Raw genomic sequence first — 16,732 nt, 5'->3', positions numbered from 1 at the left:
GCTAGGTGTTTGTGCTGAGCAGCTGACTTGCATCGGGGGCGTCTGCGGGTGACCGTGGTTGACGCCTTACTTTTAAGGCCTAAATTATGGCCTTGCAGCCTCACAGCGGGCCATTATCTGATCGGGGCCTTATCAGGAAATGGACGCGTACATCTAGACACACCATGAACCACAATAGAGCCTCATACCGCCCTGGCGTGGGATTTGGTGTTTCCCAATTCGCCCGAGTACGGGAATGAGGATTATCTTATCATTATACTAACTCACATCAAAACAACCCATAGGCTGCTATAAATCGTGTCCGGGCATTCGAGCTATTCGGGCTTTTTTGAAATTCCCCGCATAAGCCGCAAAATGCCCGATCCACGTGCCCGTGGTGCTGATGGATGAATACAAGAGTATACATAAGTTAAGGCTGTACCTGACTCACTTTTAGCCAGGCATCATCAAACCATTTATTCCTCTTCAAATGATTCACTTTCGAAACAAAAAAAAAGTCGCCATCATGGCTCCGTTGAAAGGTCTCATCTGTGGCGGTGGTTGTGTGAGGCCAGCACTAGCTTTCTAGCTTGCGCGTACCACCACCAAGTTATTTCCAATCCTGAAGTGTGGGGGCTCGCAAATTGACCTGAGCGGTACTAGCATCGAAGCCGCCAAGCGCATGGGGCTGCTCGAGGCTATCCGCGGCATACTTGTCGACGAAGAAGGCTTCGCTATAGTTGACTCCCAAGGACGTAAAGGCTACCATCTTGGTCAACAAATCCGGCAAGGGTGCCTAAGCTTTTACATCCAAATACGAGACGATGCCGAGGAATGTACACCTCTTCTATGAAGCAACCAAAGACGATGTCCAGTTTATCTTCGGAACAACAGTCGACAGCTTTGATCAAAACGACGAGCAAGTCAACGCCCATTTCTTAGATGGCTCCTCGGGTACATACGATGTACGCGTTGGGTTATATGGTCAAGGATCGCGTATCCGAAAGACAATTTTACCTCCAGTCAGCCCTAATCCTTATTACCGATTCGGAGCTCATGCTGCCTACTGGTCCATGCCAAGTACCCCAGCCAGACAACAATATGATGAACATTTACATTTGTCCTGGAGGTCGCATGATATTACGCCGAAGCCACAACCCGACCGAAACATAAATCTTGTTCTTCCTCAAGGGTGACTCCCAAATATCAAGCATCCACCGAGCTTCGGTTGAGCAACAAAAGGAGTTCTAGACCCAGCGATTTTGTGACGCCGGATGATAGCCTGCCCAATTCCTAGAAATCATGAAGTCAACAGACAATTGGCACTGTCAAGAGGTTGTGCAGGTACATACAGATATGTGGCACAAGGGCCGGGTCGTTCTCCTCATGGATGCTGCCGACCGTGCATCGCCCTGGAGCGGTATGGGCACTTCTGGCGCTCACGTCGGGGCTCATGTGCTGGCTGGGGAGACCAACAAACAAACAGATGATCTGTCTCAAGCATTTGCAAATTACAGCAAATTTTTACGACCATTTTTTAAGGAGATTTAAGACGTGAACCTCTGGCTGATCAATTGGCTTTACGGGGGTCATGGTGGGGAGTTGAGATTCCCCGACTTATTTTTCGGGTGCGGTGTTTTCCTCGCATCCCAGAATTAATGATGCGATTCTCGACAGGGAGAGACGGGGGGTGGCAGCTGCCTGATTATCCAGAGCTTCGGGTGGATCAGTAGGGAAATCCAAAGAGTACATGTGTTCTGGTGGACAAAACATGTACGCACGACCCTAGGGAGATAGTTAGATAGCTATACCTTTAGTGATACTACGAAACTCAGCTATTCATGAGTCAATGTACATTCTGCATAATAAGTATTTGGTAGACCACTGTGCCTCTTCATTGTCATGAGTATTGCGGAATATCTCTTCTCGTATACTCCATGTCCGGTACCGCCTGAGTGGACCCACCACCAAAAGCCGCCCCGAAAGCCCGATGAGTCAGCCCCATCGGTTCGGTTAACCCGTATCACGTGAGATAGGGCTTGCTCTTCCCACAAACCCTCTAACTGGACTCCACTGGCAAGTCCGCACATCAACCTCCAACACCAACCCCCCAACCCGACAACCACCTACACCATCTTCGTCACCATGTCGGACGGCCAGACGAAGCAGTTTGGAAAGGGCCAGCGGCTTGTGCCCGCCCAGAAGGCTCAGAAGTGGTACCCCGTGGACGACGAGTCGCAGCCCAAGAAGGTCAGTAGACCCCGGGCAACTACGATTGATATACTCGGAGGACATGCGCATGCGAGGTTCGCTCGGATGGATGCGACAACAATGGCGCCGGATTCTGCTTGAATTGAAGTCGTGGGAAGACACAACCAGCGACATTCATTTCAAATGAACCCGGTGGCAATTGGTGATCACGATTTGGGACGAGGTCTTTTGACACTCGCATACAAACACACAAGAAGATCAATCGCATTGCATCTGAGCGTATCGACCAACGCATTCCTTCCTGAGAAATATCGAGTTGGGAACTTTCGAAGACAATAGTCGCTAACATTCGCTATTTGTGTGCATACAGGTCCGCAAGGCGCTGCGTCCCGCTAAGGTCCGCGAGACCCTCCAGCCTGGTACCATCCTGATCCTTCTCGCTGGCCGCTTCCGTGGCAAGCGTGTCGTCCTCCTCAAGCACCTCGACCAGGGCGTTCTCCTCGTCACCGGCCCCTTCAAGATCAACGGCGTCCCCCTCCGACGGGTGAACGCTCGCTACGTGATCGCCACCTCCAAGCGTGTCGACCTTGCCGGTGTTGACGCCAAGACCCTCGAGAAGGTCTCTACTCCCGACTACTTCACCAAGGAGAAGAAGGCCGAGAAGAAGACTGAGGAGGCTTTCTTCAAGCAGGGCGAGAAGCCCGAGGTGCGTCTAGAGTCCAGCTTGTTACGGATAACTCCCGAATTTGAAAACTAACTTGCATTTTTTTCCACCAACAGAAGAAGAAGGTTGCCTCCGCCCGTGCCGCCGACCAGAAGGCCGTCGACCAGTCCATCCTCGGCAGCATCAAGAAGGAGGAGTTCCTGAGCAGCTACCTCGCCACTACCTTCAGCCTCCGGAGCGGTGACAAGCCCCACGAGATGAAGTGGTAAAAAGTGCGATGCGGCAGCCGCGGGTTCGGTAGATAGTTGGGGAGGACTCATCTTTCAAACGAGGGGCGGCTCGATTGCACGTCGGCAACCCCTTCGCGTGTCGGAGGGAAACGGTTTCATGAATCATGTAACTCCACATACGGGATTCGTCTACACATGCTTTTTCGCTTTCTAGGGATCTGCGGTTTAATACGGATATCCGGATGTTGTTTCTTTCTTGTTTCAAGATGCCCTGTTTTTTTCCCTTCGCACGTGGCCGGTCTGCATGACCCCCTTACTCTTGTTTCCTCGAGAGTTGGGGGGGACCAGCCGTGATGTGAAGAAAGACTTCCAAACAAAAAAAGATTAAAAAATACCTCGCTCCAGCTGACCGGCTGGATTTCTTTTCATGTTCAGTATGACATACACACCTCCCATTTCCAAGGTTCAGGCGGCAATCCAAAAATTGGGTCTTTTCATAGATTTTCTACCTACATTTCGTATGACATTCTAGATCTCATACCTAGACCTTCCTATGCATTTTAATACCAAATCCATTAGTGGGATTTCCATTTTACCGCCATTGTGCGGTCCCGACGTCATCAGTTCCATTTCTTACACATATATCTGGGGTTGAGATCTCCCTAAGAAATATATATCTCCACCACTCCCGTCCGTCTCAGTCTATATGTCAACGCCCAACCCAAAGACAAAACGCCGAACAGACAAAACATAAACAGCAGGCAACATTAGGTACCTAACTCATGCTCAGCATATGGACCGTTCAGCTCAAATTGAGAGACGCATCAGTGATTACCTAGGTATTATCTCAGTCCAAAAGAATCTTTCATCCTCTACCGTGCCCCCGCCGCTGACTAGCTCCATTCCTCCGCAACGTATCCACATGCACTTTGCGGTTTGAAGCGTCTAACGCATCCCTAACCCTTGACCCAAGTGCATGCTCATCAGCCTCATTCCGCAAATCGTCCTCGATATCCGTGTCCCCAATGCTAGTTCCCAAAATCCAATCTAAGATCCCCCAAGGCCCATAGTTGCCCTCTTGCCCTGCAGTCATCAGATGCACATCGACCCGGCGAGCAATCCCACCCAAAAAAAAGCTCGTTGGCATGAACGTATATCCAGAGTATGCGAAGGTCTCTTCAATCGAAATTGTCGATATGTAGAGGAGGAAGGTGAGCATGTGGAAGCGGAAGATTATGGCTGGTAGGTAGGTCGGGATGAACTTGATTACTAAGTAGACGAGCGGGTGGTCGTAGTGCGCAGTCAGAGGGAACGGTGTGCGAAGATCATGGTACCACTTTTGGTGATATTCCGTAAGGAATGACCTGGGATGGTGCAGTGCGTAGCGGTGTAAAACGTAAGTTAGGGCCTAAGGCGGACGGACATTAGTTAGACATGAGCGGGCATTTCAGAGACATTGGAGATTTTACCTCTCGTCCCAGGAAGCCAAAAGAGATGTCCTGAAATATCGTGAATGGAGTAGGGAGGGTCACGGAGACCTTGATCGCGCTGCGCAGACGCAAGACTCGAACGAACAGCCATTCAACCGCCGCCTGCATAACAAGGCTTAACAGGATATTGAGCAGCGCCCATCCCGCGATTTTGAACTCCTTCAATCGAAGCTTACGCCGCTTCCTGCCTCCAGGCAGCCCGGCCTCTCCATGCGCCTTGACGACCACCGCCGCGGACGGGGTCAACACGTCGAAGAGGAAAAATAGGGCCGACGGTATCACATAGAACAATAGTCGAAACGCGGCTGTGCCAAAGAGCTCCACTCGGAGGGGAGTATGCGACCATACCAACGTGGCCCATGTCATGTAGAAGAAGAGAAGGTTGAGGGTGGTGGTGTAGGAGGACAGGGTGGGAACGAGGAGGAAGGACAGCAATGGGACCGAAAGGAATGCGCCCATGATGTCGCGGGGTTTGCAGCGATTGCGGACAGGACTTCGAAAGCCTTCGAGTGTAGATAGGAAAGGTCGGCACAGATGTCGCGAACTCGAGGGTGCAGGTCCTTCGGTGGGCAGCCGGGACTTTGTATGAGGATCAAGGTTGCGTGAGTACTCGGCGCAACTCTGTTTTCTAAATCCAGAGATTCATTTTCAGGCTGAAAGTTCCTTTCAAATGTTCATTGTTTGAAATTTGAAACATGTAGCCCGCGGCGCAAAGAAACAATGAAACTGGGGTGGCTGGTGGAGGGGACTCTATCCAGCTACGTCACCGCCCCGCAATCCGCAGGGGCTCAGCCACTCACAACTGCTACGAGAAGTTCAAGAAAGGCTAGCACTCAGGACAGAAGGGAGAGAGAACATAGGTCAATAAACCAAAGAAGGAGATTCCGCACACCGAACAATAATACTAATAATAGGTACACCCGATCGCACTCGGACAAAGAGAGAGCGAATGCCTCAATTAGACCAAACGAAAGGAAAGCGTCATGTGCAACATGCTGGGTATAATACAAACACCGAATGGCAAGTCAGAGGAATACCACTACGGCGAAGACACGGTCTGATCCTGACCCTGAGAGTTCAGAAGTCCATTGGCCTTGCCCCAGTTGAAGGCCTTGTTGCGAAGGTCCGGAATGACTTGGAGGAAGACCAGGTTGCTGAGCCAGCTGAGCAGGGTGTCGCGGACGATGGCGTTGCGAGGACTGGGTCCAAGAGCACTTCCCTTCATGATATGACCAACAAACATGGTTGTAATCAGGTACTCGCCACGCTCTAGGGCGCTTAGGGTAATCTGGGCAACCTCCTCGGGGGTCTGGGGCTTGTCGGACTCCTCGAGCATCTTGGTCAACTCCGGCTTGATCTTCTGCTCGTTGTCGAATCCAGGGCTGAGAATGCCCATGGGGAAGACAGTGTGGATTTTGACATCAGCAGCAGGAGCCGGGTTGCGGTGTCGCTGGGTGTAGGCTCCATTGTACATCTCAATCTCCTGGCTGAGGGTATCAGACAAGGAGCGAATGGCAGCCTTGGCGGGCGAGTAAGGACCGTAGCCAGCGATTGGAGTAAATGCAAGGGTCGAACAAGTGAAGATAAGGTGGCGGCGGGGGTTTTTCATCTGGCCACTGGGAGGAACAGGAGCAAGCCAGTTGCGAAGAGTGGCATGGGCCATGTTGGCAGCAGTCCAGTAGACCGTGTCCATTTGCTGGCGCTGGACGGAAAGGGGGACATCGACGAAGAAACCAGGGTGGCAGAAGCCGGCACAGCAGAAGACGATGTCGGGGGCAGAACCGTCATTCCAGCTAGTGACTTCAGCGACCACACGATCACATTCAGCGGCATCAGTGAGATCAGCACTGATATAGGAGAACCGCTGCTTCATCGAGTTCAGAGCCTTGTGCTACGAGGGGTATTAGCACACTGCGACAGGATGAGCAAGAAAAAGACGTACTTACCTTGAGCTCATCCACAGTGCTCTGGAGCTTGGAAATGGTTCGAGCAACGACAACAACGTGAGCACCTTTGCCAGCAAGCTGGACGGCGAGGGCACGGCCCATGCCATCAGAGCCGCCAGTGATCAGGACAGTCTGAGTGAGAGATGGTTAGTGGCCGTGACATGAGAAGGCTAGCGCGTATGACTTACTCGACCCTCGACGGGGAACTCGTTCTTGTAGCCAAATCCAAACATTTTGGTAACCGCATAAGCAATAGCGGTGCAGACCAGTATCGATACTCCCAGGAACGGGGTGGAAATATGATAGGGGAAAATGAATGAGGGTAGAAGGGGCATGAGGGAAGAACGGGAAAGGAAGAAAACAAATGACACGAGAGAAAGCTGGCTGGGGCGTGAATTGGCTAGTCGTCCGACTTCGCTCCGTTCGTTGCGGCTGTTTCTGAGTGGGCAGGAGCGATGTTGGCAGAGGTGCCAGTTACAACTTCTGGATCGTATGTAAACTATGGACAGTAATACTGTATTGTAGGTAATCTTTCTGTATCAATGTTAACCTCGATCATTATCGGTGCAAACAAGATAAACATCTGCCGCCCCAGCAGCTTCTGCGAGGGCGGTGAGGACCGCTCCAAAAAATTATTTTGTCGGCGAGCGTCTCAAAGCAGTCATTTCAAGTACACATATTAACCATGGGCAAAAAGAGAAAGGCTGGCGGTCGTCCGGCACAAAAGGAGGATGCTCCTATGCGCACTAAATTCAGTATTGAAGAGCGATTCGAAGACTCTGAAGATGAGTTCCAGGCCGGCCGCGATCAGGTCCTGCTGGAGGAAGCCCCAGAAGCCAAGCGCCGGCGCAGAGTTGCCGAGGATGGTATGATACTTGTTTAAATGTGCGATATATTGATACAGGCTTCTGACAAATCCCCACAGAGGAACTGCTCCAGCCGTCCGATGAGGAAATCCTAGGTTATGACTCCGTCGACGAGGATGACGATGAGCTCGACGACGAAGAAGACAACAACGAGGATGACGACGAGGATGACATGGGCAAGCCAAAGAAAGGTCGCGGTGCTGAATCTGATGAAGACGAGGAGGGCATTGCCGCCTGGGGTTCGTCGAAAAAGGACCTCTACAATGCTGATCAGATTGAGACCGAGATTGATGCCTTGGAGGAAGAGCAGGAGGCTAAGAGACTACAGCAAAAGCAACTGCAGGCAATGAACGAGGCTGACTTCGGATTTGACGAATCCGAGTGGATGGAAACTGGCAAGGGTGCGGACGATGAGGCAGAGGACGCTGGGGTGGTCACCGAAGTACTTCCCCAAGTGGAAATCACTGAGGACATGGACGACGACGAGAAGCGGAGGATTCTGAGCTCGAGATATCCCGAGTTCGAGCCTCTGGCCAAGGAGTTCGCCAACCTTGAACCTGTTTACAAGGATCTGCAGACGGCAGCCTCGAAAGCCTCCTCAACACTGAATGAAGCTTCAAATGACCCCCAACCAGCTCCTGTGGCTGTGGTGAAACTTCGCGCCCTGTCAACATACCTCGGCACGATCAGCTTGTACTTTATGCTTCTCGCTTCATCCTCTGACGGGACCGACAACCCCGTCCCATTATCCCCCCGCCGAACTCCGTCAACACCCTGTGATGGGCTCGCTAGTTAAGTTCCGGAAGCTATGGGAGATGGTTAAGGACCTCGAGGTCCCAGAGATTATTGAGGCTGTCCATAAGCCCGTCAAGACCGCCAAGACCGAATCGACCAAGACCGAGAAGCAGCCAAAGAAGATCAAGGAGGTTAAGGAAGCGCCACAGAAGAATAAGCTGAGTAGGGCAGAGCGGGCCGCCGAAACTGCGCGAGTCGAGGCCGAAGCTCGACGTGCCGAGCGTCTTCGCCAGACCGAAGCTGACTTGGCCGATCTCGACGACCTGGTCACAGCCCCCACTCAGAAGCGCAAGGTCAAGAAGACCAAGACGTCCTCCAAGGATGAAGATGAGTCTGACTTTGGTGATGAGAATGCTTTGACTGCTCGTGAGGCAGAGGAGAAGGCCAAACAGAAGCGCTCTCTCCGCTTCTACACCTCCCAGCTGGCCCAGAAGTCCAACAAGCGCCATAATGCTGGCCGGGATGCCGGCGGTGACGCTGATATTCCTCACCGCGAGCGTCTCAAGGACCGACAAGCCCGTCTCAACGCGGAAGCCGAGAAGCGTGGTCGTCAACGACCTGATGTCGGTCAAGAGCTGGGCGGAGATAGTGACGAAGAGGACCATCGTGTCCGCAAGGAACTCCGCAAAGGAGACAACCAATCTGGCAGCGACGAGGACGAGTACTATGACATGGTTGCTGCTCGCTCTAAGCAACGCAAGGACGATAAGCAGGCCCGTGCCGAAGCACACGCAGCCGCAGCCCGCGAAGGTGGGTACGTCCAAGTCCAGGAGGCGGTTGGAGCCGACGGCAAGCGCGCCATCACATACCAGATCGAAAAGAACAAGGGTCTCACGCCTAAGCGCAACAAGGATGTGCGCAACCCGCGTGTCAAGAAGCGGAAGAAGTACGAGGAGAAGAAGAAGAAGCTCGGCAGTATTCGCCAGATCTATAAGGGTGGTGAGGGTCGAGGTGGCTATGGTGGTGAACTTACAGGTATTAAGAAGAACCTGGTTAAGAGTGTTAAGTTCTAAGTTTGAGCTTGTGACTGGGATTGGGATTGGTCACGGATCTAAGGTTGTTCCATGGATAAAAATTCATTTCGTAACCTCGGCGTTTACTGTTCATGGCAGAGATACAGGCATTTTGATGTATATACAAACCTCAATTTCACGTTTTCAATGTTGACGCCGCTTGTTCAAGGTCTCATGATTCACGAAGACATGGAGATCCTGGAACCTAAAATTATAGTTAAGTACAACACAAGACATGCGACATCATATATGCACCACTACCTCTAAGATCACCAAGACGTATATACTCTATGGCAATGAACAGAGACTCGTCGTCCTCGAACCAGCCTGACGATTCCACAGAGCATCCTTAAAACCAAGCGTCCGGTTAGCAAGCTAAGACATGCACATAGAACATGCATCCACTTACTCTCTGCTGCAAAAATATGGCAATTAGTTCCAACTCGCGGTTATAACCCATTGGTTTGGATCCTGGCACTAATTTGCGAATTTCCTTGACTGCTCGCAGCTTTCCCCCGCCTTCAGCCTGACTTTCATTATTCTTGGCGCTCTCTACTGCTGCCATACCTGCCTCAGTTGACGTCGATTCGAGAAAGATGTGGGTAGTATAGTTCGCACCGAACTTGGTGGACAGTTTCGCGTCCACTAGATCCGTTGCGACATGCGGGGCACGGAGATATACAGGACTAGGGCGAGTGGTAGAGTCTAGATAAGAGTGCAGGGAAACCATGTATGAGCATAGGAAGGCAGATTGAATGTCAACTTGAGCTACATTATTCTCATTCGGGAGGGGCGGGGGTAAGTAAGATGCATGAAGATAGATGAGAAAGTGGAAGGGGAATGTACCACCCTCAGCACGACTCCTCGAGCCGCAATTCCAAGGTGGCGCAGTCGCCCACGCCTGGCCGGGGTAAGCCGGGGTAAACTGGTTCATCTGGCCCCTAATGTCACGGCTATGGGGTCGCTATGTGAAGTGGGATGAGGAATCAATAGTGCGCATGTAACAGTATAGATGACGACGGAATGGGCCAATCAATAACGGGGCAACGCACAAGCATCGGACAAGGCGCCTTGGTAAGTCATCTTCAAGCCATTTAGGCCCCTTTCCTTGGTGCGATCTCTCACGCTGGTGTAGTGAATAATTCTTCGAGTATTGCTTTCGCATTCTGCCCTGGCGCCCCATCCTTCGAGAGGTCAACTTTTAGAAAGTTCCTCGCTAATTGGTTCTGGCATTTGGAGTCAATTATTTGTTTATCGGTATACTAACAAAGCTGCATCCGTACCGCTTCCTGCAGTATCTGCGTCTCTTCAGGAGATAAGACTGCACACGCAGCAGTGAGGTTCACTCCTCGGGCTGCCAGCAAGGCAATCTCGTTCGCGCGGGCAACAATAGCCGCGTCAATGCCGTTGATTGCGGCGCAACTGCATAGTTGTCAGCCTATCACACGATATTGCATGGAACTAGAGCAAAAATATTGTACATAGTGCCGTAGCTCTTATTGCTCCGACCAAGGCGAAAGCTGTTGAATTTATTTTAGCCCTCAATGATGACTGATCGAACAGAGGAACGAACTTGTAGAGATATGTGACTTGATCTTCCACCTGTTGTGATTCCTCGCAGACTTTCACTTCCATGTGTCCCAACTGGAGCCTGGCTCGTGGTGGGAGAAAACCATTTTCAAAGATCTCGTGAAAATGCGTGGCTGCGATGACCTTCGGTGCATCTTCAAGACTCAACAAATGCTCCAGGATCCCGCATGCGAGTCCAATGCCATCTACATCAGTCAGCTCGAAGACCCAAAAGCTTCATATTCAGCATAGCAATGAAAAGACCAGGCGAACCACTCTCATTTGTTCCTTTTCCAAACTCATCGATGAGAACTAAGCTTTGGCCAGTAACTTGATTTAAGCAGAGAGAGATCTGCTGTAAGTCACTCATGAAGGTACTTTGGATCTGAGTAAGAGTAAGTCTCTTTTGCATAAGCTGGATCCACAAGTTGCAATTAGTATACCTTTGACACACTCTCCTGGGCGTTGATCTTGGTCAAAATCTTGTCTGTGATGCCCAGTTCTGCACTTTCTGCAGGAATGAAGCTACTGTCCTTTAGCCGAATCCTTTCCTTTAGGGCCGAAATTAAATCTGATATACCTTCCAATTTGTGCTAGATAAACAATAAGGGCAGTCTAAAGGATTGTCAATAATGATTTGAAGATTCCCCATAGGTAAGCATTCACCTGCTTCATGTAGACACTCTTGCCAGAGTAGTTTGGGCCAGTCAATACCAACATACTGGGAGCCGGGCTCGCCTGTGATGAAATGGGACTTCTACCAGAGGTGTTGTATCCACCCACAAGCAGAGCATTGTTTGGAACGTATGAAGAGACCGTCAGCTCTTGTAGTATGTGACTGGCTTATGTTAGAATAAAGATAATAACATAGACTGCGCCTTCTCACCGGCCTCCTTTAATTTTGATAACATTTTCTGATACCATTCGGGGTCGGCTCAGCTTGTAAAAGCTAGCTGCCTGTGTAAGGGCAAGGAGACTGTCAATTGGTTAACATCTGCTCGTAACCGATCACGATAAAGTGATAACCTGTCAAGCTCTCCGCAAACATCAGAAGCCTCCACCAGTACGTTCTCATACTGGAGAACTCTCTGAGCCAAGTCGTAAACGATCTCAATCTCTTTTTCTGTATACAGCATGTCATCGGAATATGCTCTAAGATTCCCCAGCAGGACGAGATGCATACCACAGATAAGTCCATAGATGTCCCCGAGTCTGTCGTCCAGCTCCCTCATACGGAAGTCTTTGAAGTATGCTCGCGTCTCCGTGATGAACACCAGATCCCAGTCCTCGCCAGAGCCAGAATAGGCCGGCTGCTCTCTGTCGTTGAGGGGAATAGCGATGTTGAACCCGAGCTGAGGAAAATAGATCACGTTCACATCAATGTCCAGCTCTTCTGGGATTGTTGTGGCAATATCAATGGCTACGTGTTTGAGGAGGCTGTTCAGTCCGTCGTATCGATCCTTCATTCGATCAAGATCACGATCAAGACCCTGTTTGACCACGGTTCTGCCTTGCTCCTCGGAATTGTCGACGTCAACCTGAACAAATTAACCCTTTTTTCCAGGGGCTTCCGGGGAAGAAATACCGACTGTCTCCTGGATCATTCGCCCTACTCGGTAGAGCTGCGCTGCCTCAAATAATTGTAGAGCCTAAATAGTATTAATGCTTTGGAGGTGAAGGTCCAGTGACAGGACTCCAACCTTTGTCCGCAAGGGCAAGACATCGGCACCCGAGACCTCTCGGAGGCCATCATGGATATCGATCGAGTAAAATGCGAACTGCATAGTGTATTAGCAGGTATGGATTGGAATTCTCCAAGAGACATACAGCCAACAGGCTTGCCCACACGGTAGCTTTGAACCCAGTAATCTTTGCGCTTCCCGTACTGACGCCCTTTCGCAGATTGATCATCACCGGTCGAAGGTTCTTGATATGCTTCATACCCTTCGCAATCTTTTCTAACACGGCTGAGTTGTCGGGTCGCGAGAAAACACTGATAAAATCATGTCGTTGTCGGATGGAGACGAGGCTCAGGCTCGGGCGAAAGAAGATTTGCTTGAGTTTTGCTTTACCCTGAGGGGTGTATGCAAAGCGGTGGAACAGACCATATACCGAGAGACCCTCTTTGCCCGAAGCCGATTTTGTGCCGGGCCCTTGGTTGAACATGTTAGGATGAGACTCAGGTTGTATAATCTGAAGCGACAAGAGGGTATTGCTACTGATCCACCTGTTTTGCACATGAGCATCATCAGCGTATTCATGCAGGGGCTTACTTACATCGTATCCCGAAGACTGCACATCTCTAAGTACCTCACTTTAAATGGGCAATCGTCCATTGGCCCTATTCTTGCTCCTGTAGCTCGGCGCTTCTGCAAATGTGAGAGAACAGCACCCGCACAGCCAACTGTCACCGGGTTTTCCATGTCGATAGAGCTGGACATGTGCAGAAGTCTGCCCTCATGGAGCGTAAAGCCCATATTTTCAGGGTTGATTTCTTCGGGACCAGCAAGACCACTGTTGGGTACGAAAAAGCGGATGCGGTCTTCGTGAGATGATGACATGTCTAGGGCAACTAAACTGTTTCGCGCGTTGGAGAAGCCGAACTCCTGCGTAGGACGAACGTCTACCTGGTAAGCGAGATAAGAGGAGAAATCTTAACATCAGCAGGTTAGCTCCATTAACCTTCGATACGGCGCAGAAAGTACCGTTATCTCGTGCCAGACTCTGCTCGCGGCCCCGCAGACTTGAAATATTGACTCGAGAGGGTATCAATATCACCGTAGGTTTGATTTGAAGAATCACTAGATATCAAAGTCAGTACATGCAGGAGCTGGAAATAATATGAAAACAAATATACAAGCATCGACCATTTCCATTCCTCCCGAACGGCTATCTCCAAGCAAGTACATTTTCTCCTCTTCTGTAGAGTAGTAGGCGCACCCCACTGTCCCGTAATCTTTCATGTCAATGGCAGCGATGACATGGCCCAAGTCACTGTCGATAGTCTCACTTTCATCGGCCAGTTGTGGGGTATCTGTGCTTGGATAAGGCGCTTGCAATTGTCTAGTTACCGATGATGTTGGCGGTGGAACCGAGCTTCTTGGAATGGCGGGTGCGTGATTCAACACCCGAGATGCATTGCAAGCCTTTGAACCTGAAGTGCCTGGGGTAACAGGGTATCGACGCGAGACGACCGGGGAACGTGCTTTTTTCTGGGAGGAATGCATTTTTGAAAGGAGAGGGGATGGATGCTCGATGGGAGCGATGGTTGCAAACGTGGACAGGAAAACTCGAGGCGACGTTCACCAGGTCACGTTGCCAATCCCAAGCAGAACAACTACAGACTATAATAAGAATTAATCCGATTGTGTATGAGCAGAGTTGCATTAATGGACAGTAGATCCGAGTAGTGTAATATTATACAAGTCATGACATCTCAAATCCAAAGATCAAACCCAAACACCGACCTCATATGCCCTTTTAATCACCAGTAAAATTAAGAATCATGAGTTTTCCTCCGCTCCCTCTGTCGACACAACCAGGCCAGTCTTATCATCATTGAGGGAAACCCGAGCAATCTGGCCAGAAGTGACCTCGCCACGGATGATCTTGTCGGCCAGCCGGTTTCCAATCTCCTTGGCAATCAACCGATTGAGAGGGCGAGCACCGAACTTCGTATCGTAGCCCCTCTCGCACAGCCAGTCTTTAATCTCGTCATCCACCTGCAAGACCATACGACGGCTATCCAGGCGCCCTTGGAGTTCCTTGAGCCTGATGTCGACGATGTCCCGCAGTGCTTCCTTCGAGAGTCGCTTGAAAATGATGAACTCATCGATACGGTTCAGGAATTCAGGCGGGTAGGCACTTTGGACAACGTCCAACACAGCCTTCTTGATGTCTGGCGAAAGCTCGGCGGCGCCGGTGTCCTTGTAGGAATGCAAGGGATCCGCACCGACAAGAATTTCAGCGCCAAGGTTCGAGGTCAGGACGATGAGAGTGTTCCTGAAGTCCACCTTGTGGCCCTGTGCATCAGTGAGGAAGCCTTCGTCGAGTACCTGCAGCAACAGAGCAGAGATATCCCGATGCGCCTTCTCAAACTCATCGAACAGAAGGACAGCATATGGCTTGCGTCTCACTGCTTCGGTAAGCTGGCCAGCATCATCGTAACCCACGTAACCAGCCGGGGAGCCGATCAGACGGCTGATAGTATGCTTCTCTTGGAACTCGCTCATGTCAAATCGCACAACTGCAGTCTCGGTGGAGAAAAGGAACTCAGCCATTTTCTTGCAGAGTTCTGTCTTGCCCACACCAGTCGGACCCAGGAACATGAATGAAGCCAGTGGCCGATTCTCACCACTAAGGCCAGCCCGCTGCATACGAACTGCATTGGCTACTGCAGAGAGAGCTTCGTCCTGGCCACGAACTGACCGCCGGAGGATATCCTCCATGTGAATCAGCTTCTCGACTTCTCCCGCCATCAGTTTGTTGACAGGAATGCCGGTAGTCCGAGAGACAACATTGCCAATGTCATCGGCCGTGACGGAATCATGGATCAGAGTCTGCCTTTCAGCATCCTGCTCGAACCCTTCCTTGGGCAATTTGGCTTCGAGGTCAGGGATGGTAGAATATCTGAGCTCACCTGCCTTGGCGAAGTTGCCTTCACGCTGGGCTTGTTCGAGCTCGAATCGAGCGCGTTCCAGATCTTCCTTTGTGCGCTTGATTCCATCGATTTCAGCCTTCTCTTTCTCCCAGACTTCAGTCAACTTGGCAGCTTCCTCCTGTTTGGTCTTCAAGTCTTCCTGAAGCTTATCCCGACGCTCGCGGCTGCTCACGTCGGTTTCCTTGCGGAGGGACTCAAGTTCAATCTGGATTGTTGTGATTTCACGTTCCAGTTCCCGAATCGCGTCGGGTTTGGATTCTTGCTGAAGGCGGAGTGCAGATGCGGCTTCGTCGACCAGGTCAATGGCTTTGTCTGGGAGGTATCGGTCGGTGATGTAACGGTTGCTGTAGGTAGCTGCGGCAACGAGAGCACCATCGGTAATTCGGACACCGTGGTGGACTTCGTACTTGTTCTTAATGCCACGTAGGATGGAGATGGTCGAGGCAACGGACGGTTCGCCGACCAGGATGGGCTGAAATCGGCGGGCGAGGGCGACATCCTTCTCAATTAACCGATACTCATTCAGGGTTGTGGCACCGCAGCATTGGAGTTCACCTCGGGACAGAGCAGGCTTGAGGAGATTGCTAGCGTCGATACTGCCCTCGGCTTTGCCCAGTCCCAGCAGGGTATGGAGCTCGTCAATAAAGAGAATGACCTTGCCTTCAGCATCTTCGACCTCCTTCAGCACGGATTTCAAACGCTCCTCAAAGTCACCGCGGAACTTGGCGCCTGCGATCAGGGATCCCAAGTCCAGACTGACCACGCGTTTGTTCTTGATGCTCTCCGGAACATCTCCCTGCACAATGCGCTGGGCCAGACCCTCCAACACAGCGGTCTTACCGGTGCCAGCCGCGCCAATCAAGACGGGATTGTTCTTGGTACGTCGAGACAGAACCTGAATGGTACGATGGATCTCGGCGTCTCTTCCAATAACCGGGTCTAGCTTTCCCGCTTTCGCCTTCTCCGTCAAATCTGTACCAAATTGTTCCAAAGCAGGCTTCTCTGACCCTCCGCTCATGTCCATGCGGTGCGTACCCCCGGGAGGGTGTGGTCGGCCATTGGCATAATGACGCACCGAGACAGCTGGGATGGTTCTAACAGCAGGTGCAAGGAGTGCCGGAATCCGGGGGAGTTGCGACGAGCGTGAATTCAGAGAGAGTAGTCGAGAGGAGGTAGGTAGATTGGGTGTGCGCAACAGTCGAGTGCGCGAGTTGAGAGCGAGTCTGGCCGCCATAGTAGTGGGGGTTGGTGGAGAGGGGGGATGATGCAGGGCAGTCCCTTGGGCGGGAGGCTTGTACAGCTTTAATAG

General features: G+C 51.2%; 7 protein-coding genes across 7 annotated transcripts; 3 read left to right on the top strand and 4 right to left on the bottom strand.

Moving 5' to 3' along the window:
* Positions 1 to 505: 505 nt before the first annotated feature.
* N7482_005573 (Monooxygenase FAD-binding) lies at positions 506 to 779 on the top strand (the record flags this gene model as incomplete). The annotated part of the gene is made up of 3 exons (XM_056687698.1): positions 506 to 544; positions 569 to 694; positions 720 to 779. 3 exons carry the CDS (start codon positions 506 to 508, stop codon positions 777 to 779), a joined length of 225 nt encoding a protein of 74 aa, XP_056543253.1.
* Positions 780 to 2,124: 1,345 nt separating this feature from the next.
* N7482_005572 (60S ribosomal protein eL6) lies at positions 2,125 to 3,123 on the top strand (the record flags this gene model as incomplete). The annotated part of the gene is made up of 3 exons (XM_056687697.1): positions 2,125 to 2,229; positions 2,561 to 2,896; positions 2,971 to 3,123. 3 exons carry the CDS (start codon positions 2,125 to 2,127, stop codon positions 3,121 to 3,123), a joined length of 594 nt encoding a protein of 197 aa, XP_056543252.1.
* An 826-nt stretch (positions 3,124 to 3,949) lies between these two features.
* N7482_005571 (sterol desaturase family protein) lies at positions 3,950 to 5,033 on the bottom strand (the record flags this gene model as incomplete). Its single annotated transcript, XM_056687696.1, has 2 exons — positions 3,950 to 4,492; positions 4,554 to 5,033. The coding sequence occupies 2 exons, from the start codon at positions 5,031 to 5,033 to the stop codon at positions 3,950 to 3,952; spliced, it is 1,023 nt and encodes a 340-aa protein (XP_056543251.1).
* A 580-nt stretch (positions 5,034 to 5,613) lies between these two features.
* On the bottom strand, positions 5,614 to 6,753 carry ksrA (3-dehydrosphinganine reductase; the record flags this gene model as incomplete). Its single annotated transcript, XM_056687695.1, has 3 exons — positions 5,614 to 6,465; positions 6,521 to 6,652; positions 6,709 to 6,753. 3 exons carry the CDS (start codon positions 6,751 to 6,753, stop codon positions 5,614 to 5,616), a joined length of 1,029 nt encoding a protein of 342 aa, XP_056543250.1.
* Positions 6,754 to 7,205: 452 nt separating this feature from the next.
* Positions 7,206 to 9,194, top strand: N7482_005569 (uncharacterized protein; the record flags this gene model as incomplete). The annotated part of the gene is made up of 3 exons (XM_056687694.1): positions 7,206 to 7,386; positions 7,446 to 8,125; positions 8,193 to 9,194. 3 exons carry the CDS (start codon positions 7,206 to 7,208, stop codon positions 9,192 to 9,194), a joined length of 1,863 nt encoding a protein of 620 aa, XP_056543249.1.
* A 1,121-nt stretch (positions 9,195 to 10,315) lies between these two features.
* Positions 10,316 to 13,990, bottom strand: N7482_005568 (MutS family protein MSH5; the record flags this gene model as incomplete). The annotated part of the gene is made up of 16 exons (XM_056687693.1): positions 10,316 to 10,420; positions 10,478 to 10,616; positions 10,676 to 10,714; positions 10,768 to 10,969; positions 11,037 to 11,148; positions 11,207 to 11,288; positions 11,344 to 11,378; positions 11,430 to 11,601; positions 11,650 to 11,739; positions 11,790 to 12,301; positions 12,353 to 12,412; positions 12,464 to 12,541; positions 12,591 to 12,990; positions 13,041 to 13,416; positions 13,469 to 13,564; positions 13,621 to 13,990. The coding sequence occupies 16 exons, from the start codon at positions 13,988 to 13,990 to the stop codon at positions 10,316 to 10,318; spliced, it is 2,868 nt and encodes a 955-aa protein (XP_056543248.1).
* Positions 13,991 to 14,266: 276 nt separating this feature from the next.
* On the bottom strand, positions 14,267 to 16,657 carry hsp78 (chaperone ATPase HSP78; the record flags this gene model as incomplete). Its single annotated transcript, XM_056687692.1, has 1 exon — positions 14,267 to 16,657. One exon carries the CDS (start codon positions 16,655 to 16,657, stop codon positions 14,267 to 14,269), a length of 2,391 nt encoding a protein of 796 aa, XP_056543247.1.
* Between the last annotated feature and the right edge of the window lie 75 nt (positions 16,658 to 16,732).

The sequence above is a fragment of the Penicillium canariense genome (assembly GCF_028826845.1).
Source record: "Penicillium canariense strain IBT 26290 chromosome Unknown utg000003l_segment0_segment0, whole genome shotgun sequence".
Lineage (NCBI taxonomy): Eukaryota > Fungi > Ascomycota > Eurotiomycetes > Eurotiales > Aspergillaceae > Penicillium > Penicillium canariense.
Note: the sequence above shows the minus strand (reverse complement) of the source record. Positions and strands in the feature narration are given on the sequence as shown.